This window comes from Paramormyrops kingsleyae, chromosome 9 (assembly GCF_048594095.1).
Source record: "Paramormyrops kingsleyae isolate MSU_618 chromosome 9, PKINGS_0.4, whole genome shotgun sequence".
In the NCBI taxonomy this organism is placed as follows: Eukaryota; Metazoa; Chordata; class Actinopteri; order Osteoglossiformes; family Mormyridae; genus Paramormyrops; species Paramormyrops kingsleyae.
In genome coordinates, this window is record NC_132805.1 from 30,308,738 (window position 1) to 30,333,433 (window position 24,696).

The 24,696-nt window shown below is 38.9% G+C and overlaps 1 protein-coding gene across 1 annotated transcript; it reads left to right on the forward strand.

Moving 5' to 3' along the window:
- Positions 1-1,830: 1,830 nt before the first annotated feature.
- slc6a3 (solute carrier family 6 member 3) lies at positions 1,831-21,940 on the forward strand. The gene is made up of 15 exons (XM_023811190.2): positions 1,831-2,183; positions 3,410-3,685; positions 4,450-4,581; positions 8,644-8,863; positions 9,422-9,560; positions 10,145-10,279; positions 12,415-12,518; positions 12,949-13,073; positions 13,984-14,096; positions 14,543-14,671; positions 15,707-15,806; positions 17,840-17,940; positions 18,245-18,412; positions 19,010-19,081; positions 19,437-21,940. Exons 2-15 carry the CDS (start codon positions 3,430-3,432, stop codon positions 19,458-19,460), a joined length of 1,818 nt encoding a protein of 605 aa, XP_023666958.1. The 5' UTR covers positions 1,831-2,183; positions 3,410-3,429; the 3' UTR covers positions 19,461-21,940.
- Positions 21,941-24,696: the final 2,756 nt, after the last annotated feature.

Here is a 24,696-nt window from a genome sequence, read left to right on the forward strand (position 1 = left end):
GACGTACAGGCATTTGGTTATACCCTAACCAAGCTCACCTTGATACACTTTTCTCCACATTTATGTTGACCTTTCTGTCAAACATCGTAGGGCAAGTGTCTGATGAATGTTAGCAGTCTGAACTTGTGCAGGTTATTTGAAGAACATGATCTTGTCAGCAGAAATACTGTGAAATACACGTTTTTATAGTTAAAATAGTGAATTGATCTGACATCTAGGAAGGTGCAAATGCAATTAATCTATGTAATGACCTGTTCATGACACCTCTGTACAACACATTGTGTTATTCATAAATACCAGGCATGTTTATTATGTAATTGATGTCATGTGCTGAAACTGAACATTTAAACATTTTCATTGATCCAATTAGGCCTGTTGGGTATTACAAGTAATGAGATTTCTTAAAAGGGCAGGCAAATAAATTAACAATTGCAATGGGCATACAGGTTCATGGTTCATACTGAGTATTGTTTTTAGTGCAAAACACTAAATACATTTGATTGGAAAGGGATTATCCATTTTCCCTCCATTTTTCCTGTTCCAAGATAATATATAAAAATGCATTGGCAAAACAAATGTGAATTTTTATATATAATGTGGAGACATGAGCCAACTAATGCAGAGCTGGGTTGTCCAGGTCCTGTGAGTAAAAGTCCAGAGCAAGATTTTGTTTCAACCAACTAGTTAAGGATACTGTTTTAAGTTAAGAAAGTATTTCACCACAGTGCTAATGTAGAAAATTAGAAATTGAATGGTATTACCATAGCCATAATATGACTTTTGTTAACTATCAATGTTATGTTATCAATGTTAAATAATAATAAATAATATTACTTAATTAATTAATAAATAATAATGATAATAATAATTGATACTTTATTGATCCCCGTGGGGTAATTCTCTAAATGTAAACCCAATTAAGTCAAATAACATCACTTAAACATTTTAATAAATTATTAACAATTATTATTATTATTATTATTATTATTAGTAGTAGTAGTAGTAGTAGTAGTAGTAGTAGTGGTGGTGGTGGTATTAGTAATAATAATATACGAATGATAGTTATAATGCTTGTTTATTTTGCTGCTGTTTGTTTGTTTATTGGGATGATTCAGTCCACAACTAGGGAAAATATATTATATATTATTATATATATTATTAATGTATACTGATGTGTTTTATATGTTTCTCTTATACAGGAATTCATATTTGCAAAAAATGTTCATTTTGTACTTACTGAGGTTGCTGTTGTTGTTTCTAGCAATTAAACTCAATTATTTTCATTATGTGTGTTTTAATTTAACAATGACAAGAAAAAACCTGCTCTTTGATTTCTGACTGCGTCCGGTATATCAGTTTTTTTTAATACCATTTGAATTATACCATTTGTATGTATAATTTGTATGTTTGTCACATTAATTTGTCAGTTAATTCAAAAATAGACTTGTTACAAGGTTTAATTTGAAAATTGTGAATTAGAAATCTTCCAAAATGGAGGTCTCACCACTTCAGTGCTGGGTTTGATGGGACGGTGCACGATAACACCACTGGGAATGATCTGATATGAACATTGTCTTTCTGCTGCTCTCCTGTGTTCTTATAGACGCCCAATTCTTGTTACATGGCTGTTTCCAGGAGGGGTAAAGGTTGCGGTTTTCTGAGGATAAGAGACGCAATAGTTCTTTTTTCTTGGTTCCTCCGAGGCAGAAGGGGTGAGCGGGAAGGAGGGGTTGTGGGGGAGAGCAGGGGGGGGGAGGAGGGGGAGTGTTTTATCAGCTTTCCTATTTCTCCTGTGGTCCCTCAAGCTCCCCGCACAGACCAGCAGAGTCCTGTGATGCCTTTGGGCATTTGGGTTCCTCACTGGGCACCATAAGCCAGCACAGTGTTACTTTGGGTACATTAGGTACAGCACAGTATTACTTTGGGTACACTGAGTACAGCACAGTATTACTTTGGGTAAACTGAGTACAGCACAGTATTACTTTGGCTACACTGAGTACAGCATAGTTATTTTGGCTCTTCTTTGCTTTACTCCTTTAGCGTATTGTAGACACAGCTAGATGACGAGTTGATCCTAATCCCAATCCTGTCGAGTATGGTCAGCAGACTGCAATTCTGACCAGGAATCGCCTTTGACACGTTTGATATTAAAACTTTCTGGGACTGGAAAGGACACACAGCAGGTAAGAAAATACAGGAATAACATTTCTTTTGTAAGCAATCAGCAATTAAGTTGATATTTGTGTCTGCTTGAATTTAGCAGTCAACAGGTGTATTTGTTCTTCACTTCTGTGATCATTTTCATATTTATGAAATTTGTATGCAAACAATTTTTTTACTCAATCAAAACAATGATAAATAGTAATAAAAAATAGTATTTTTTTTAGAAAATTGTTTTATCCTCTTGCCTCAAAAATGAACTCCACAGAAAATAAATATAACTGGAATTGTAAATAAAGGAAGTGAATAAGTGGAATTAAGGAATTCATAGCATTTAATTATATGTTGTACAAAGATACAAATGAATTTCATAATTAATTAATAGTGCACTTGTATTTATATATAAATTGGTGCCACTTTACAATAAGGCTTCCCATATAAAGAGTTTATGAATGGTTTATAATCTGTTTATTAATTAGGTTGTAACACTTTGTAAATTATTAATAGACAATTTTAAACAAGTTTTTTTTATTAACGAGTCACTGCCATTTACAAGTGGCTAAAGGGAGCCTTATTGTAAAGTGGTACCTATAAATTTTATATATATATATATATATATATATATATATATATATAAATTTATATATATATATATATAAAAATTTATATATATATATATATAAAAATTTATATATATATATATATATAAAAATTTATATATATATATATATACTGTAATATTAGGTAGGTAGGTAGAAAACTTTATTAATCCCTCGGGAAGGTTCCTCCGGGAAATTCAGTATTAATGGGTCACTGTGCATAATGTTTATAAATGAATAGCTATATTTCTCATTACTTATTACTATAACTGCTTTATATTACTAAAATTACAAATTCTCTCAGGTTACCAGCATGATCATAAATATATTCACAGTCTGAGATCAAGCTCTGAGCTTCGTTAAAGCAACAGGAGGAACTGAACAGAAATAATGACTGACCAAAATGGGACCGTAACGCCATGTTTTATGACACTTAAACACCATTCAGGCACTCCACTTATGTCGATGTTTAGGTTTGTAATGGGCGTTAGCTCCCCGGCCAAGGTCACCGACGGCAGCCAGCTCAGGGGTGAGCACGCACGTCCACCCGCTTTTTCCGGGTCTAGGTCGTGGGCTTTGCTGTTAGCTTGAGGTACCATCGTCAGGCCTGGGAATTCTTACCCTGACAGAGATCTCCTAACGATTAAAAGGTGCTCTGCCAGTGGAACAGATGTCTTCGGTCGTAGCCCCGGCCAAGTCCGCCAGCACTATGGGCCCCAAAGAAGTGGAGCTGATTCTGGTTAAGGAGCAGAACGGGGTGCAGTTCACCAGCTCCACCTTGGCTAGTCCTGCCCAGACGCCCCCCTCGGGCGAGGAGCGGGAGACGTGGGGCAAGAAGATCGACTTCCTCCTCTCGGTCATCGGTTTCGCTGTGGACCTGGCCAATGTCTGGAGGTTCCCTTATCTCTGCTACAAGAACGGAGGAGGTAGGACCAGCACCGATGCCTTAACCGTTTGCCCTAAAAATGGCTGACGCTGCAAAGGAATTAGATTTGCACAGCTGCTTAGCCAGCGGCTACTGAACCCCAGCAGGAGGAGAATGAGCTGTGTCTGCTACACATCACGTTTATTTATTTTTGATTTCATTCATTTTTTCTCCTTTTTTTCTAGTGTTAGATATTAAAATCAGGTATCACCGATGGTTTGGTGTGCAATGCCCAAACAGAACAAAATTAAATACAGTATAAGAGTATAAATGTCTAAGACAGACCTTGAAACTTTGCCTTCCATGGAGTTTATATGTAAATTATGATAATAATCAGTCCTACTGTATACCTTGGAGATAAAGCCCAGTACTGTCATGTCACTGAACCCCTGTCCTACTTATGATTGTAATTATTATTGTTGCACTTGTTCTGGCTGCTGCTGATGATAATATAGTAATAATATCTATCTGATAGTAATAATATTGTAGCTACTGTAGGTTTTATTTGTTATTTTGTGAGAACCAACAATCCCATCCTGTATTGAATGAATTTCACTTTAATTGAAATTTTAATTACTTCTTAATGTTTTTTTTTTCTTCTATTGGGCAAAACCAGAAATACTGCCTCAAAATGCAATATTTTATAAAAGCACAACTGAGTTCCCTTTTTAAGCAGGTCATTCTGATTGGTACTACACATCTTCTTGCTCGTTTCTCCTGCCTCCATGGCTAACTGTGGTCTTCCCTGTTGCGCGTCCCCGCTAGGAGCCTTCCTCGTGCCGTACCTCTTCTTCATGCTGATAGCGGGAATGCCGCTCTTTTACATGGAGCTGGCACTGGGGCAGTATCATCGTGAAGGAGCTGCCGGTGTATGGAAGATCTGCCCCATATTTAAAGGTATTTACACTCTCTGGATGCAGTTGGGTTTCAATGCCCTATTTTCACGTTTTGATTTTAACTCGTTATCGAGAACATTAGTTGTTAGACTAGAGCCACAGAGGGCTGAGTTATCATTCAGATTTTATAGGTAAATTAACACTGTTAAATGCTCAGCTACAGAGGTCAAATTAAGCTACATTCATTTGGAAGAATCTTATCTTTATAACATATTGAGTTGATACATAATAATGGAGCGTGTCTCTATAAATAAATAATAATAGTCAGGCTATAAAAATCAGCTATTTTTAAATGTGCATATGAAATGTGTAAACACTTAAATATATAAATCTATGGGGCGTGAGTGAGTCTGTTTCCCTGGTTCTCTAACCCCACCCCCATGTACAGTATATATACAGTGGTAGCTCAGTTCTCGAACTCATTACAACTCGAATTTTCCTAAAAGTCGAACCAACCAGTTCGAAAAAAAAATTACCTAGAACTCAATCTGAATCTCAGAAGTCGAACCGTGAACGCGATCTAAAATAACTTGTACGTGCGGGGAAATGAGTCACGCCGCACGTCTCTCAGCGGAAACAAAGGGTAACGCTTCAGTCTCAGTCGCTGTGATATCATCATGCATGTTTACACTAGCTGAATACATATATTTAGACAGTAAAAATACATTGACAATGATAGACATTAACAGTAATTATTATTATATAATAAAATACATTAAAAATTTTCTTATTAATTATTTAAATATTAATAATAAACCATTAATACATTTAATTATAATAATATTGTAGTGCTGAGTGGGGACGGACCAGAGACAAAGGCACAGACGTCAGGGTATCGGGGAATACGGGGTTTAATTACAGGAAAGGCAGGCAAAACGCAGACGAACAATACAATGACCGGACTGTGGAAACAAACTGAAACGCGGACGAAATACAGAGGACTAATGACAACAACCAGAAACAGCTGATCACACAGGGATCCCACACGGGGTAAACGAGGGGGCGTGGCACACGGAAGGAGCAGACAATCGGGGCAGGACAAATTGTTTTTTTTTTACTTTACACATTATTTGGATACATTTATTTTCTTACTGTTACCAATTGCTGTTTTGATAAATGTGCTTAGATGTGTTTAGTACAGTATATGCTCTTCTTGTTTTATCCTGTTCATTTTGTGTTTAAATGCTAAAAAAAACATATTTAAGTGTAATTTTTTGGGGCCGGGAACCAATTAATTGGTTTTCCATTTTTTCTTATGGGGAAAATTCGATCAGAACTCGAACTTTTTAGGATTCAATCCAGAGTTCTGAATGGATTAGGTTCGAGTTCTGAGGTACCACTGTATATGTAAATAAGGACGATGAAGGTCCGGGTTCAGTTAATCTCCCAAAATATTTTTTAAAGATAAAGGTCATGCTGCATTTCACTGGCAAAAGACAAAGTTATTTTTAATGTGTTTCAAGATTGTGCCGCTCAAATGGAAAATGGAAAATTGGCTTTTAAGGCAGACGTAAGCACTGATTCCCCTTGTCAGTGATTTCGCTTCCTCTCCCGTGCCTCTCGACATGTCAATAAAGAGCACAATGGGGACACACTGGCATCAGCCTGCAAGGAAACGACAAGTGTAACCTTCCCTGTCGCTTGAAAAACACATGTCAGTGCTGTGTGCCACTTTAAGGCCTCCCATTTTCTGTCATTACATTTGCTCGCCAAATGACAAACAAAACAATAAAACGTGCGCCAATTTGTTTAATTTGATCGAAAAGGAAACATGTAGGACTGGAAGATTGTTTCCTACAACGTGGCTTTCTTGTATTAAGCAAAAACAAAAAAGAAAACTTTAAGCACACTATTGCCTAACTGTAAGTTCAAATCGAATGTCTTTCAATGAATTTAACTTGATCAGCAATTACTTTTCCACTTATCCCATCCTATTTACATTTAAGAAGAGCTTCTTTTGTAGTAACAGCAAATCTGATATGTGTTGCTGTAACGTGGCATTTAATATTCAGAAAAAAATAAGAATATTGACATTATCAAAGAGTTTATACTACAAAAATCTGAGTCTTGTTCTGTGTTACTATGACAAAGTATCACCATTATTATGCACTTGAACACTTTTTTTCCCCAATTTCAGAATGTCATTTCAATAGGCTTGAACAACTGTCTGTGCTTTCCCAAACATACATATTATATGCTTATAATATTTTCCACACAGCTTAGCTCATTGAAGATGAATTTCATTTTGGCAATAGACTCCTGCTGCTCCTCTATATCCTTTTCTCTAATGTGTGGTTTAGGGAAGTATATCGTACCTGTGCGTAATGGGCTGAATGTTTCAGTCATATATGTGAGTACAAGATAAAAAAAAAGAGTAAAAAATTTTACCAATCGGGCCTGGGCGTTTTTGCTGGGTTTATATGGCGTAACATAGGCTAAATTAGAACCCCACAGTGGACCACCCAGAAAAAGCCAGGTTAATTGTTCAAGATATAAATACTCTGTAAAGAGTAACACAGCATTTAGCTAGAGTGTAATATGGACGATGTCATGAAATATGTGACCAGTCCTTCAGTTCACAGTTTCCCTTGTGTGTTCTCGACTTTTTAGGAGCTGATTATACAGTTTATTATGTTGTACTACCCAAATGTAAAGGTCTTTCTCCATCTTTCCGTCTTTGTCACCCAGAAGGCCCATGGAGGACGTGCAAAGTTTGACACTTTAATCACCAGCTTGCTTGCAGGAGCGGCTGTCACCCTACAGGAGGGATTACAGTAATTATGTTGATCAACATGTTTGTTCCTCAGGATCAATGCTTTGAATAGTGCAGCGATCACAGATATGGTGATATTAGACAGACTCATCCGAGCCAATATCAGTTAGGGTTTTAAGAAGCTGTGTAGGAATTCATGGGAATAACAAATGTTTTCATTAGGTTACGTAAGAGAAACCTATACTTTTCAATATGAATTGTAGCTAATTCAAGTCAAGCGGGCTTTATTGTCACACCGTCCACATACAGGTATAACTACATGTCTATCTAGAGTCAGTCCTGCTTCAACGTGACTAGTGCGTTCCTGAAAAACCTCTGGGTCCCTAAAATCGCGTACTAAAATACACACATCCAATGGTGAAAATAGGGTTTGGGGAACGTGACTCCAAAACTTAGTATTTCCTCCAGGCAAAATGAATTAAATAATAAAATCTGAGATTCTAGTGGCCAATAATGTAATTATATGTATTTTAAGCAAGAAATAATAATATCACAAAAATAAATGATGTCATAACCATCTCCTATGGGTCTTATGAGTCTCACGAGAAGTGCCTAGTAACCGCTTCAACCAAACGTGCTAAACTTGTTGATTTCTGAGCATTGGGAGCAGTGAGCCACAGCTGCCATGTGGCCGGGCATCAACACAGCATAACCCCAACAGATTACTTTGTGTTATAAAAACCTGTTATTTTGACATTGTGGGGACCATTTCTCAGGTCCCCACAAAGATCTGTGAATGCAATCCAAAAATTAAAAATGCCTAAAGCCTGCCAAAAGGTTAGGGCTGGGCAGGGGTTAAGGCCGTCATGTTGGGATTAGAGTTTTCATAGAAATGAATGGAGAGTCCACACAAAGATATAATTACAAACCTGTGTGTGTGTGTGTGTCAGTGTATTCAATGGTAAAAAATAATGAATAAGTAAGTAATAAGTAAAATAAGTAAATTAAGTGAGTGATACTGGGGAGGGGAGGGGTTGGATATTTTTAGGCTCAGGTAGATGCTGGGGGGTTAAGTTTTGACTTTCCTGACAGCCTTTGTGGAAGAAGCTGGAGTTGATGCTGGCGGACCTGGCTTGGATGCTCCTCCACCTTCTGCTCCATGGGAGCAGGACAAACCATCCATGTCCCACTATAGGGACAATAACAAAGTAAAGCTCTAGGGGGACAGATAGTATTTTAAATTCAGTGCTGTTTTGGACTTTGCTTTCATTGTGAAATACCACAGTGAGCTTTGCCCCTCCTTTTGGAGTAACTATACCAACTGAACAGAACGTGGCTTCTGTCCTGTAGGTGTGGGGTTCACCGTCATCCTCATCTCCTTGTACGTTGGATTTTACTACAACGTCATCATTTCCTGGGCCCTCTTCTACCTGTTCTCCTCCTTCACTGGAGATCTACCTTGGGTCCACTGTAACAACAGCTGGAACAGCGCCAACTGCTCCGACCTCTGGTCCTTCAACACCACCCTCAATGACACCCACAAGTCCACCCCAGCAGCTGAATACTTTGAGTGAGTTAGGCGGAGCCTAAATGTCATAAATGAGTAATTGCTTGACTTTTAGTAGACAGGAGATAGAGTCCACCCTGTTCCTCTTCTAGGGTCAGTCTTGAGATGCTGTATAAACCTAAAGTGACATCTAATTCTGTATGGTGACAGACAGACTAAGAGCCGAACATATGGAAGGTGCTCGAGCCGCGTTTTGGTGTGAGAGATGATGCCAGTCGGGTTTGCTGTCTGACCGCCGTTCCTGTCTAGGCGAGGCATGTTGCACCTACAGGAGAGTGAGGGCATCCATGACCTGGGGCTGCCTCGCTGGCAGCTCACTTCCTGCCTTGCTCAATTACTCATAAATGAGTAATTGCTTGACTTTTAGTAGACAGGAGATAGAGTCCACCCTGTTCCTCTTCTAGGGTCAGTCTTGAGATGCTGTATAAACCTAAAGTGACATCTAATTCTGTATGGTGACAGACAGACTAAGAGCCGAACATATGGAAGGTGCTCGAGCCGCGTTTTGGTGTGAGAGATGATGCCAGTCGGGTTTGCTGTCTGACCGCCGTTCCTGTCTAGGCGAGGCATGTTGCACCTACAGGAGAGTGAGGGCATCCATGACCTGGGGCTGCCTCGCTGGCAGCTCACTTCCTGCCTCGCCGTGGTCATCCTGGTGCTGTATTTCAGCCTCTGGAAGGGCGTCAAGACGTCGGGGAAGGTAGGCGGAGACTCTCTGTGGGCGGGGCCCCGATGGGTCGCCAGGTTACCTGGCTGTTTGAGCGTTTAGCCTAACTATTTCATGTATGCTAACCTTTTTCAACATTGTGTCTGCCCATAACGATGTCGGCAACATTATTGCGTGATTTTCTGAACGATTATATGTATTCATATTGTAGTGTTGCATCATGTGTATTGTGTATTGAATTTTAGTTCTTGTTTTTACAAAAAGCACTTCTAGCATTGTTTGTATGTACTGCATGTACGTATATATGGTTACTAGTATTATACGTTGCATTTCTCCTTAAACTCACTGTACATTTTAGACTGTACGCGATATATTTTATCCTGCTAACCATCGCAAAGGAAAGTCAAGAACAAGCATGAATATGTATATACTGTATAATATGTCATATATGGATGGGGAATTTATCCATTGTATAATGCTATTAATGAGACCTTTATTGTTGTTGATTATGAAGCTTTTTATTTCCACGTTAATAATGGAATAAATATGTCGTAGAACACATGCTGGCTGTGATTGGCTATCCCGCGCAGTCACATGACTCCGCTCGGTCTGTGCAGGTGGTGTGGATCACGGCCACCATGCCCTATGTGGTCCTGACCGTGCTGCTCCTGCGGGGCGTCACCCTTCCCGGGGCCATGGACGGCATTAAAGCCTACCTGAGTGTAGATTTCCTCCGGCTCTGCGAGGCTCAGGTGACTCTCCTCTCTTTCGCCATCGTGATTCTAGGCAGGAGTGGTATTACGTGTAATACACAATAGTAATAAGGCACTGAGATCTCTTTGGCGAATCCAGTGTTTCTCAGTGGTGGGATGAGTCCGTCACTCCTCAGGACATTAATGAGCTGGATACAATTAAGCAGCTTTGGAATAAATGGATCATTGTGGGAAAGCTGTGCTCAAACACCCATTGTGATATAAGTGAGCCTCTTTCGTTCTGATTATTCCTTCTTCTGTTAAGCTCCATGCTGAACGTAAGGAGCATCATCATTTTTCCTCAAGGGGGGAAGTTCAATTTTTTAGAAATCTGTGACTGCAATCAAGAGACTAAAAATGCCAAAAGTTTTGTGTTTTCTTTGGGCTAAGAACATAAGAACTATACAAACGAGAGGAGGCCATTCGGCCCATCGAGCTCACTTGGGGAGAACTTAACTAATAGCTCAGAGTTGTTAAAATCTTATCTAGCTCTGATTTAAAGGAACCCAAGGATTCAGCTTGCACTACGTTATCAGGAAGACTATTCCATACTCTGACTACACGCTGTGTAAAGAAGTGCTTCCTTAAATCCAGTTTGAAATGTTCTCCCGCTAATTTCCACCTATGGCCATGAGTTCTTGTATTTGAACTAATGCTGAAGTAACTATTCGGTTGAACAGAATCCAAACCTGTTAGAATCTTATAGACCTGGATCATGTCCCCCCTCAGTCTCCTTTGCTTGAGGCTGAACAGATTTAGCTCAACTAACCTTTCCTCGTATGACATTCCTCTAAGACCAGGAATCATTCTTGTGGCCCTACGCTGCACCTTTTCTAAGGCCGCAATGTCCTTTTTAAGATATGGTGACCAAACCTGCACACAATATTCTAGGTGGGGTCTCACCAAGGAATTGTATAATCTTAGCATTACCTCCCTTGACTTAAACTCCACACACCTGGAGATATACCCCAACATCCTATTGGCCTTTTTTATTGCTTCCCCGCACTGGCGAGAATGAGACATGGAAGCATCAACATACACACCAAGGTCTTTCTCATAATCAGCTACCTTTATTTCAGTAGGTTCCATAAAATACCTGTACTTTATATTTCTGCTCCCTACATGGAGTACCTTACATTTGTCTATGTTAAATTTCATCTGCCAGGTATCGGCCCAGTCACTAATTAAATTAAGATCCCACTGTAGCTGCTGAGCCGCTGTTATGGTTAAGGTTAGGGCTGGATAGGGGTTAAGGGTGTCATTGTCGGGATTAGGGTTTTACCCATAGAAATGAATGGATGGTCCCAACAAAATACAAGTGTGTGAGTGTGTGCGCGCGCATATGCACGTACGCACGTGGGCAGATGCGTGTGTGCATACTGGTTGCATGGGCTTAACACAAGCTGCATTTCCATTACTGTTTTGCACAAATCATAAGCAAGTTTTTGGTGTAACAATGCATTATGTAATAACATCTCATTATGTAATAACTTGACAGAATGTAACAAATTGAATGGTGATGATAATAATAATGATGATGATGATAATAGGGTAATGTTGCAATATAAACGTTACATTGTGTTGCGTTAATACATAATGTGGTGTTATTACATAATGCATTGTTACACTGTGTGCAACAACGCATTGTGTAATAACATCAGATTATGTGATGAAAAATTGTTACATTTCATATTACTTCAGATTTTCATATTACTGTAAACTGTATATATCACTATATCATGTATGAGTGCCTTCAAAAACCTCAGTGAAAGACAAGTGGGTTCACGAGCCACACTCATCACAACAATTTTGTTGCGTAAAATATTTTTTTTCTAAAAAGAGCTTGTGTTAGTTACATTAAATCCTTTACCACAGCTGATGAAGTTGTAGAAATCACATTTTCCTTAAGTAAGACGAAAGAATCCGCAATTTCTCCTGAAGGACACATGGCTAAGGACTCACAGCAGCAATCTGAGAATTAGATTAGAGACATGCATGCAGCAGCAATTTGCAAAATTACCCTGTATTCAGAAGTGTCTTTCATCTTTGTGTTGAATGAGTTTCCTGCAATTATCTCTAATAACAGTTTTTTTCGCTCCATCCTTTGTTTCGATCCCCGGGCGTTTGTTTTGTAGGTCTGGATAGAAGCTGCCACTCAGATATGCTTCTCTTTGGGAGTTGGGTTTGGTGTGCTAATAGCGTTTTCAAGCTATAACAAATTCAGCAACAACTGCTATAGGTAAGGCAGAGCCCCGCGTCGACATCCTAATAGGGCAGTCATCACACACGCAATTGAATTACAATGCCTTTGAAGTCCTTTGCAAGCCCCACCTTTCACACTGAGCTGGAACACCGACCATTTGCCTGTTCTGTAAGAGTGATTGTGTTGCACTTTATGTCGCTACCTTTAAGTGACCATCCTGATAAACATGTTCCTCCCGTCAGTTAGAATTTGAATTTTTAGCACGTTTCAGAAAAATGCGGATACATGGGCAGTAGTTTCAGGGTGTTACATTGCTGCTTAGAATTGAAACTCAAATGCAGATACATTAATTGCCATGAAGTAGCCGTGCATAAGTGCATCAGGCAATTATCTGTTATTATCCGTCTTCTGCATCTTTTCCAGGTGTGCAAATGAGTTATAGACATGGCTGTGTTTTGTTTCCCAGAGATGCTATCATCACCAGCTCCATTAACTCCTTGACCAGCTTCTTCTCGGGCTTTGTCATTTTCTCCTACTTGGGGTACATGTCCCAGAAACACAATGTGGCTCTGGAGGAAGTAGCGACAGATGGTCAGTATCAACGAGACTCTTTGTTATGCTTCCCCTAAACTTTTACACCACATTTAGATGACTTACCCCTAGCCACAAAGCCCCTTGTTGGCTACAAACATTCACCGCACTAAATATTAAACAAACACATTCTTTATTTAGGAGATGCTGAAAGGGGGGGGGGGGGGCATACTGATCTTTTGAGTGGGGCCTCCAGAAACAACAGACAGCCCCTAACAGTGGAGCTGTCCAGTATGTGAACAAAATGTACTTTGAGTCCAATTTAAAACGCGTTTGCTTTTGGAAGAGAATTGCTCTAGCTCATGTAAAAGTCAATAAAAATCAACCCGCAAGCTATTTAGAATCAATAAAGATTGGGTGACATTCAAATGTTTCACCTACATGAATTTGTTTTCAGTAAAAACAATCTCCAGTCACAACCTATTGAGTTTATTAGGATAATTGTCATTCTTCTCAAATTTATATGCCAGGATTACAACCGTTTATTAAAGGGGAAATTCCACTGAAATCATAATTTCAGACGCTGCTCCCAATGTGTGTAGCACTGGAAATCCATATAGAATAATTCTTAGTTTTGTAGTAAAATTTACATTTTTGTACTTTGTAAGACATACATTTTGTAAAAGGCATAAGAATCATGACCTGGAGTCTTTCATTGTCACCTCACTTCCCTGTACCTTTTCAAGGGTTCAGGGAAATCTGTTTAGAAAACATTAAGAATTAAAGGGATGGTCTGTTGTTTGTTGTCAATCTCAGAACATAGAAATGTTGTTGGGAGTAATTAATTTCAGAAATACACTTGGGCAGTGAATAACATACTTCATACTTTCACATACTTCATCATTGGGGAACGTCTCCAGGTAATCTACTACATTCTGTACATTCCCCTTGGTATTATATTGTATTACAGGTCCTGGTCTTGTCTTCATCATATATCCTGAGGCTATTGCTACACTACCTGGGTCTTCAGTGTGGGCTGTCATCTTCTTCATTATGCTGCTGACTCTTGGTATCGACAGTGCTGTAAGTACCCACACTGACAGATAGACGTGTATACAGCCCGGGTACAGTTTTATACCACAAGGTACAAACAACATTAATGTATCCCCAATAGTACAAAATATTCCTCAGAGTCCATTTCTGTACCTTAAGAGGTACATATACCTACAGCTAGAGCACAATTGGCAGACCCTTGAGGGTAAAGCCCCAGTGATAAGTAACTGTGCCCTCAAAGGTACAAATTAGTACTTTTTCTGACAGTGTAATAAAGGGAGGAAAGTAACATGAATGCTCACAAATGCTAAGAAACAAAGAACAAGAATAATGGTAAATATGTTTTCCTTATAAAGGCAGTCTAGCGGTGCTTCATTTTATGCGGGATGTTATTCTTTCTGTTGACAGTAGATGTACAGTAGAGCTGTTTGCTCTGTGGCTGTGCCTATGGTGCATTGTTGCGGGTCTGCTTTCAGATGGGCGGCATGGAGTCTGTGATCACTGGCCTCATAGACGAGTTCAGGTTTCTGCATCGGCACCGGGAGCTCTTCACTCTCCTCATCGTCATGTCCACCTTCCTCATCTCCCTCTTCTGTGTCACCAACGTGAGTGTAGCAAAAAGACCTCTGATACCTGCTGGCAATGATATGGGGGGACATCAGCTGTGTCCCTTAATGTAAAGGACCCAGTTTCATTCATCGGCAGGGAAACTGGTATTTTCACTTTCTTGAATACCCATTGAGGGTTGACGGTTCAGCCATTGCGTTTTTTTTAATGGCTGTCCAGAAACAGTTCACTGCTGTGTTTCTTGTTGACGTACAGAACGGTTTACTCAGTGGCAAGTTTGGCACACGTAAGAAGCCGAAATGGACTGTTGACCACTTGCCAGATCCTTGATATTTCTTAGCGCTACATTCTAGGATCAGGAACTGGACTGTGGCCATTGCGTAGTAACATTTGTCTTTCTTTAGCAGCTGTTAAGAGCTTGTTTAGTGTGCCGCAGATAGTTCTGTGAAATTTCAGTTCAGAACAGAACCTTATATGGATGGATTTGAACAGGAATTCTTATGACGTGAATGTGTGGAGATTGTTGGTAATGTTATAGAAAGTGAGGGAAATTGCATCCTGATAAAGACTAGCATAGCTTTTGTGTCAAAAACAATATCAGTTTGACTGCAATAAGTGATTTGAATATGTTCACTTTTTAGTTCCACTTCAGCATATAGACAGAGCCGAACATTTTGTGCAAAACAAGTTCATGCTAATGTTAGCTCTGCGACTCAGTAGCTGTCATTCTCAGTGTGCAGTGGATGACCAGGCACTGCCTTTTGTTGGAGGGGGGAACCAGAGGTAGATAGTTCAGGTCCAGAAAGTAAAAATCCAAACCAAGATTTTGTTTCAACCAACCAGTTGAATACTCTGTAACTATGATTCCTTATACTGAACTTAGTTTGAGACAAAATCTGGATTTTTATTTTCTCAACCTGAGCTATTCACCTCTGGGGAAAACTGAATAGCAAGGTGAGTTTAGCACCCACAACAAAATGCTAAATGCTGTTTTGGAGGGTTGACGGCCACCCAAACAGGCTGTGACGGTAACCAGAAGCTGCAGCTACCTCAGACATCTGTTTTACCCGCAGGGTGGGATTTACGTGTTTACTCTGCTGGATCACTTTGCCGCGGGAACATCGATCCTCTTTGGAGTGCTTATTGAAGCCATCGGCATTGCCTGGTTCTACGGTAAGGGTGACGACTCGCGTCCGCTCATGGCTGACAATGCCGATGCCGTATTAGGCACCTGATGGAATATCGGCTGATCTCAAGTGGCAGCAGAATTCTTCTGAAGTTGCGGTGACACAGAGCAGCGTCTGAAGTACCATGCTGGATGTCGGTTCTTGTTAAGTTGTTTTTGTGGCTTATAAGCATTCTGCATCCAGCTTATAGGCGTCAGTGTTACAAATCTTCATGTTTAGGCCAAAGAAGGTTGAAAATTGATTTGGCATCCTACAGTCATTATCCTACATAATTATTGAGCTAAACAGTTTTTGTATTTTTAAGAACATCCATTCCTTTTGAATCTTGGTCACAGTGAGACTGGGACATATCTCAAGAACTGCAGGGGGCACCCTTGGTGGGATGCCAGTCCGTTTTATGAAAAAATGACACAAAACCATAGATTCTGCATTATAAGAAACCTGTTGCTAAGATCTGAAATGACTGATCAAGACAGCTTATCTGAACTTTAGCATGGAATATAATTTAAGTGTTGCAGATAAAGACACTGGTAGCCTGAGCATGCTAACATGCTAACGCTTGGCTTCTGGGTCGCCGTATCACTGTCCAGTGCGACTGGGCAGACAGCAGCACCCTGGGGCTTCGTTGTCCTTTTACAAAGCTCTGGTACTGCAGATTTGGACCCGCAGGCCTGTCTTCTCATGGTACACTCCCAAGACGTCATGAGAATTTCTAATTTCCCTTTGATAAGTGCGTGCATGGAGATACTGGGCAAGACGGAGACTGTTCTCCATACCAAGGTGGTGAAAGTCCTCCATGTGATTTTCCTAACTGTTCCCAGCTTTGTACTCATAGCTGTAATGTAAACATGTTGATGTCTAAAATACTCCGATGTAGGGTAGTGATTCTTCTAGTGAGTCTTTCAAACTCTATAGATGTAACCATGAGTCACTGATCTTTTCAGTGTATGTTTGTTCTGTAAACACAAACCAACCATTTATTTGGCATGTTTGAAAACATAACAGTTTATAGATTTGAACACACCCTTGACTTTGAAACTGCCTAGCAAGTTTATTTTGTAAGAAGAAAAAATGTTTAAAGGTCATTAATTTTTTTCTCTCTGTTGTCATTGAGGTGATTGTTGCATGAATGTTTTTCTGTGATTTCATCAAATTAGTGGATCAGGTTAACAGCTCTTATCACAATACTCTCTGAGCTGTTGTGTGGCTCGTGGGTTAGGATGCTATATGTCAAAAGAAGGTCACTGGTTCAAATCCCAGCATCAGCAGAATGATTTTACCACTGGTCCCTTGAGCTCGGTCCTTAATCCCCAATCTATAGTTTTCACATGATGTCACATCCTTTTAGGACCACCCATGTGGAGGGCAAAACAAGCTTTATTCCACTACCCAGCACTAAAAGGGTAAACCTGCTCTCAGGAGACGCATTTCCTATCAATATTTTAATAGGTGCAGCAACCAACCATAATCGCTTAACTACCAGTGTTGCAGTGCGCACTCAAAAAAAAAACTATGCTGTGGATTATCTTTCTTCTAATAAGAAACATACAGGGTCAAGGGTCAGACTGACATTGTTTTTTTTGTAAAAATTAAAAGACAAAATATATCCATCTGATCTTTTTTTGTTTCTTATCAAAAGAAAGATAATTCTGTAATGTTTTTTTTGTTTGTTTGTTTGTTTTTTTGAGTGCACACCCCGACACTGGTTAGCCAAAATTTCCAATGCATAAATATGAAGTACTACAAAGCGTCCAGCGTTAGCACCCATTTTGGAAGGCTTTCCTTGACCTCCAGATCTGTGGGCCAGTCACGTGACTGAAAACTAGGAATTGCTTTGACCCTGCTTTCTCAAATGTGCGTCACTTTGGATAAAACCCGCCGACTAAATAAGTTAAATGTACGAAATTATCCTCCCACTACCGCCCTGTGCTTGCCAATAGCGGTCACTGAAAATAACAATAATGCTCTCTGCTTATAAGTGAACTTATCCTGATAAAATATGAAGAGTTTTTGTTGTAGGGGTGGATCGCTTCAGTGATGACATTCGGGAAATGATTGGTCATAGACCAGGACTCTACTGGAGGATGTGTTGGAAGTTTGTGAGCCCTTGCTTTCTTTTGGTAAGCTTTTATCAATTATCATTCCCCTCCCCATTCCCTAAAGTACTTTATCCATCCATCAGTCCATCCATCCATCCAATTTTATACCCACTATTACTAAAAAAAAACACAATTACTTACTTAGAAATGCTTAACATAGTTTACAACGTTAGGATATATTTTGGTATATACTATATACTACGTTCAAATTTTCGATTATTTACTGTTCTTTGATTTCTTTACCTGGGTTTATATTTTGAGCATGTTGTTCATTGAAGCCTTTTTCTGGATGTTTTGACACATCGATATTCGGTTTATTTCTTAGTTCATGGTGGTTGTCAGCTTTGCGACTTTCAACCCGCCGAATTACGGGTCGTACGTGTTCCCGATGTGGGCGAACATGCTGGGATGGTGCATTGCCTTGTCCTCCATGGCCATGGTGCCCCTCTACGCCATTTACAAGTTCTGTACTCTGCCTGGAAGATTTTGTGATGTGAGTAGTTGCATATTATTTATTGCGATTCTTGTTTTTGAGTGTAGTTTTTATGTAGTCAATGTTAAAAAAAGTCTCCATTCATTCTTTAAATTTAAAATTATTCTGACTTTGACTAGATGATCAATCTACAAAATAGTTTCTTTCAGTAAAGTACCTTCCTTCTTGACGGGAATGATGAATATTGCTAAATATTGGCTTCAGTTTTTGCTTTATGTGTACAGATGCTCTTCTACTTATGAACTTTCAACTTACGAACGTTCAGACATACGAATGGGCTCCCGTTTCCTGTCCGCAACATCAATTTTTTTTTTCTGCGCGCCAATTCCGCCTAGTACGACCTCTAGCCACTACTCCCGCCGCGCAGCAGCGTAGCGTACATACTCCCGGCATCCTAGTTCTTTGTACTTGCGTATACCCTTAAAATGATGTTGAATAACAACTTCGGAACGTTCGGAACGTATCTCGTTCGTAAGTAGAGGAGCGTCTGTACTGTATTTCCATTCTTCATGATTTCTCGACCTTTCTGTGAATTTGGGTATAATTCCCAGGTGAGAGACTCTAACAAATGAGCGCTGACCCTTTCCCTCACTGCAGAAAGCAGCCTATGCCATCACTCCTGAGACGGAACATCACCGGGTAGAAGCCGGTGAAGTCAGGCAGTTCACGGTAAACAATATACTTTGCTTTCTTTAGTAACTTCAGGTTGCCAAAAGTTAGAATTCAGCTCAGCAGCACATCTCACAAACACAAGGCATGTCATATTGGAAACGAGTGCATTTTAGCAGAGGTGGATAGTTCAGGTCCAGAAAGTAAAAATGCAGACAAAGATTTTGTTTCAACTCTACTCTGTGGCTGTGTCACGTTATACTCAACTGTTGGTTGAAACAAATATGAACCAGTATGAATTTAAGTCAGATTAACCCCTTTCTAATGTTCCTATATTATACTGTTCCTAACTATTCCTATACCATAATAATAAAAGTTGTGTATTAATGTTTTCTTGCAATTACGATGTTGGCAGCTTCATCACTGGCTTGTGGTCTGAGTTGTCTGTGGATGAGGAACCTTGGCTGGCTAAGTTAGACAACTTACAGTCTGTGCTTTGAATCCTGGGAGGACGACTCTGTAAGTGCCAAAAAAAAAAAGGATGTTCAAAAAAAAAAATAATAATAATAACATATTCTCTGTAATTAGTTGTGTGCCTGTGCTGTGACTTTGATCACAATGTTTCTGACTTGAGTCAATGTCAGCCTTGATTTTGTATTTCACGACTGTTATATTGGGTAATGATACCGGCGAGTATTTTATTGTGGCATGAAGTAAACCTGAGCCAAAAGAACCAGATTGATGCAAACTGTCGAAGGAAATTCAAGTAAACATATTTCTTTTAAATGAATGTAGTCAGCAGTTCTTTTAAGAAAAATATTTTGGGTGTTGACATGGGTTTTAAAACTATATACATTTAAAAATGTTTTATATGTGTCATGCGTCCCATACATCAGTACTATTGATGTTTGTTTTATTCCCGTGGCAAATCATATTTTTATATATCTCTAACATTACCTGCCTCACAGCTAAATATAGTTCTAAGTACTATGAATTCAGTTTTAACTTCTGAACTGTTAATGTTTACAGCCATGTTTCAGAATCTTTTATAACAGTTTTCCGAAATTACTCTGTGTACAGTGCAGTTGTTCATCTTAGTGGCCTTAACAGATTATTTTATAGATAGCTATGAAAGTTACCGTCGCCAGAGTAATTAAGAGTAATTATACATTTATATAATGTTTTATTTTGTTGAGAGTATCTATTTAAAAATATTAGTATTAACAATATCATAGTAACTCAGAGTTATTTTTGTTATTTGTGTCTTTCATAATAACTTTTTCTGCAACTCAGATGAACTTTTATTCATTGTCTACCGTGTCAGTCAGAATTGTCAAAGTGTCAGTCATACATCACGTCCCTTCCCATAAAATTGTACCATGATACAGTTTTTCATTATTTTTTCGATTGACGCTGTTAACATGACCTGCCTAAGGCTTCTTCATAGTCTTTGAAAATTAATAACATATTTGGCCGTAGCTTGGCAACTATCAATTGACAATATAAATAATCACTAATGACTTGTTTTAACATTAAATCCCTCTGATCCTCCAAGCTTTTCATAACCAAGATCTAACTGACTTCTACGCAGAATCATTGAATCGTTTAGTTTTATTTAATTTGCCTTGATGTTTTTTATCCATCCATCCATCCATCCATCCATCATCAATCTTTTAATAGCTATGTTTGTATAATGTTTTGTTGTTAATTATAACAGTTTTAAAGCTGTTACTGCCATAAGCAGGATATCATCTTACAACAACGCTGACATATAATTCTCTCTTTGTCATAATACATTGAGGATCCTACACATTGCTAATGAGGTTGTATATATGCGTTTTCATTTTTGTGACAATGAGCTAAACCTCACGAAGACAGCGTTAATGGTAATATTAGGTTAATATGTGACACACATCTTTGCTTCTGTATTTGGCCTATGTGCCGTTTTTAATTTTTTTTTTATTTTGAACTTGGACACCTCAGCTACATTGTATGACAAATCCTGCCCTGTTCAAGGAATTTCCTTGTTTCAAAATTAAATGCAATGCTAAGTATTATAAAACTGAAGTACTGCTTTTAGTCTGAAACAAGAGCACGTCTTGTATTGTTTTAAGCACTTTCAGCTGTGTGCTGCTTTCTCTTTTCATTAAGGAAACATTATGTCTGCGCACCTAAAGTTACAGCAATGAGTCAGCCTGAGCATCTGGTTTTGACGTATTAGTACCTTAAACCTATGTAAAGCCATACACAAGATTAAGTTATTAATCGTTCCTGATATCTTAGCTCCATCTACAAAGTAGCATCGAAAATAGCAAGTCCTGACTCACTGAAGGTGACTTTCATATGGCAGACCTAAGACAGAGATAAAGATAGAGATCAAAGACAGAGATCGACAATGCTCACCTTCAGAAGTTGTTTTATAATAACACATTTATGACATGCCCTTTTGATGTAACTCTGTTAATATGTTCAGTTGGCCAGCCATCAAATGTGAATCGTAACTGGAAGGGACTACGGTTTAACCGCGATTGAAACTTGTGCTGGGCTCTTAGGATGTTTTAAAGTTGTAATAGAAAATATATAATGATTTAGGATAAAGAGGGAATTAGGCATTTCCAGACTTTAAGAAAGAGATGTTTTACTACCAGTGAATGTGTAATGTGAAAGTAGAAGCCGTGTGGACTTTGTCAACGTGTTGTTTGTGTGAGAAGCTGTTTTACATGGGTTTACAGTACTACAATACTGCAATACGGCTAATGTGTCCATTTATTCCTGCAGCTTTCCGCTGTTAAGATTAGCTTGCCTCAGAATGATTTGCTGTGTGAAGCACAAAAGGTTACGTGGATTCAATTGCAACGTTTTATGACTGTTTAATGATATTTAAATATGCTTATTAAAAATGTATTCTGTACAAAACAATCTGTGTTGTCTGCTTTACAATATCATTCATGTAAAATTATGTTAAACACCTTTATGCTATGCCAGATGCCTACATTTACAGTTCTTTCAGGATATATCATGACTGACAATAACACAAGAACAACGCGTATGTTTTTTATTATAAACGTAGAATTACATACATCAGGGGAAAAAAAAATGGATATAACACTGACCAATTAAATAGATGTATCCTTTCGTTATTATCATTAATAATGGGAAATTATTTGGGAAACTGTAAGTTTTCATTATTTAACCTAGAGATTTTGCAAATTTGGCTGAAAACTTCAGAAGTAGAAGTCCACCATGTTTCCGCACTCTATCTATTGATGTATAACTGAAAAACAATAAATTAAAATAAAAACATTTAATAGTCAAAGCTATAAGCAGGGAGAGAATGTTTTCCTTAGGAATGCTTACCTGAATGCTGTTTGGGAAACAGGCATTTAAAAACATGATCGTGAGCATGATTGACAATGTTTTGAGACATTTAAAATGTCTCAGGTATGAAGGTAGAAAACATATGTTTCCATCTCAAACTCACTGATAACGTGAATGAGAATGATTCACTGCATGGAAACTGTTCCAAAATGAACTTTGTAAAACGTGAGTATTTTGAAGAAACGTAATCAAGCATACTATTTAAGGAGCCAATTGTAATTTTCTGTAATTAAAAGATGTATATATTTGTGTACTTTTCCCATAACGTATTATACTGTATATGTATGATGCAATCATGAAACTATATATAAATTAACAGGTCACTGGTGAAGTATTTGTGAGATGCAGACGTGACCTCATGAATGTTAGTGTAATGGACTGCGAGAGCAGCTTTGTATAAACTCTTTTCTGGCAGATTTACAGCAATGAATTCCTGTTATCTGTCTGTCATCATGACCCAGGCCGTTGTTTTTAAAATATTGCTAAAATATTGCTACAGATAACAGAGTCATGGGACAAATAGTTTCACCAGTTTGTAAATGAACTCAGAATTTCAGATACAATAGGCAGAATCATCTATAGTATATTCCCTTTGTAAAATGCAAGGAAAAGTCTATCAGGTTAGAGTAAGGCACACTGTGAACTTCTGCTAGGTACAGGGAGGGATGGACGGATAAATGGATAAATGTGACAGGTGCATACCCGTCATATATTTAAAATTTTATTTCGTTCTGATGAGAAAAAAATAATGCCAGTTAAATGGTGACATATCAGATTAACATTTGCGGAAAGAGCACAGACGTGGACGGCTCTGATTCCTCCTGACATTTTACGGCACAGAATGATGATTTATAGGATTCCACCAATTATACTTAATTTCCCAACCTATTTGTAGCCAGAACACAGGATGCATATATGTGTGTATATATACTGTACCGTGCAAATAAACAAACTACGTGTCAAACTATGATGTCATGACTGCCAAGGTGTGTCAGCTTGGCCATTTCAAAACCTCTCCTAAAATCACCCAACGAATTTGCTGGAACTACCCAATACATCAAGACAATGGTTTAAGTGAGAGTTGGAGACTGGGGGGACACAATTTAATGATTTAAATACAATGGTCTGTTTATTAAGGGGATGAATGAAGCCAAATTAAATATTTGGGGGGGGGGGGGGACTTCTGCACCATTACTACCCCACTTTGTTTGGCTAATCAATGGTTATTTAACTAATTATGTTAACAAATTGAGATTGCGGTGAGGTTTAACCCCTGTCCCCAGTGAAAAGCACCTACAATGGGCACAAAAGCATCGGAACTGGAGCTTGCCACAATGGGAGAAGGTAACTGGGCCGATAAATCCCCTTTTCTGTGGCATCATATGAACAGCTGGGGTGTATCCAGCATCTGTGGGATCCGAGGGAGTGACCAGTCTGATCTGCAGCTACATGAGGATATTTATGCTTTATTGTGCAAAAGTCTTAGGCAGTCGAAGAACATGCTGTTCATTTGCATCGTAGGTGTATATTTAGTAAGGAAAAGAAGTACGAATTTCCATTAGAAGATAAGCAAATTAATAGTAATGCGATTGAAACTAAAAAGAATCTCTTCTGTTCTGCAAAAAGTCACTGATATCTTGTTGGATGTCTAGAAGAACACGGCTTCAGTTCCCAAACCTCACCTCAGGGGCACCTCAACCATTCCACGTATTTGTTAGCCTGGACACTCTGACTGGTCTGTGTAAGTAGCTCACAATTTACTCCCATGACCATCACCCAAATTATCTGCCATTTGTAGCACAGTAGCCCTTCTGATAGCCTCATTCACATCCTGCATTGATGAGTCTTGGCCGTCCATCACTCTGTCAGGCGTTTGTCTCTCCTCGGACCACGCTCACTAGGTACTCATCCTGGCTGTCCATGAACTCCTGAAAGCTTTGCCAGTTCGGAGATGCTCTGACCTAGTTGTCTGCCCATAATGATTTGTCAATCCAATCTTTCCCGCAGCCCATTTTCTTCCACATACAGCGTCGACTACGAGTAACTGAATGTTGGCTAACTGTCTAATATATCCCAGACCTTAATGCACACCATTCTTGCAAGATAGTCAACATTATTTGCGTCACGTGGGAAAGGTCATAATGTTTTGCCTCACTGGTGTATGTACAGTATGTTCCCTGTTATCTGAGTTAGAACTTAATAGAATTCCCTTTGTACTATTGTTTACATACTTATATATACAGGACATGTCTGTGGTTTGCAAAGAAAACCAAATTCACATACACTCTGATACCCTT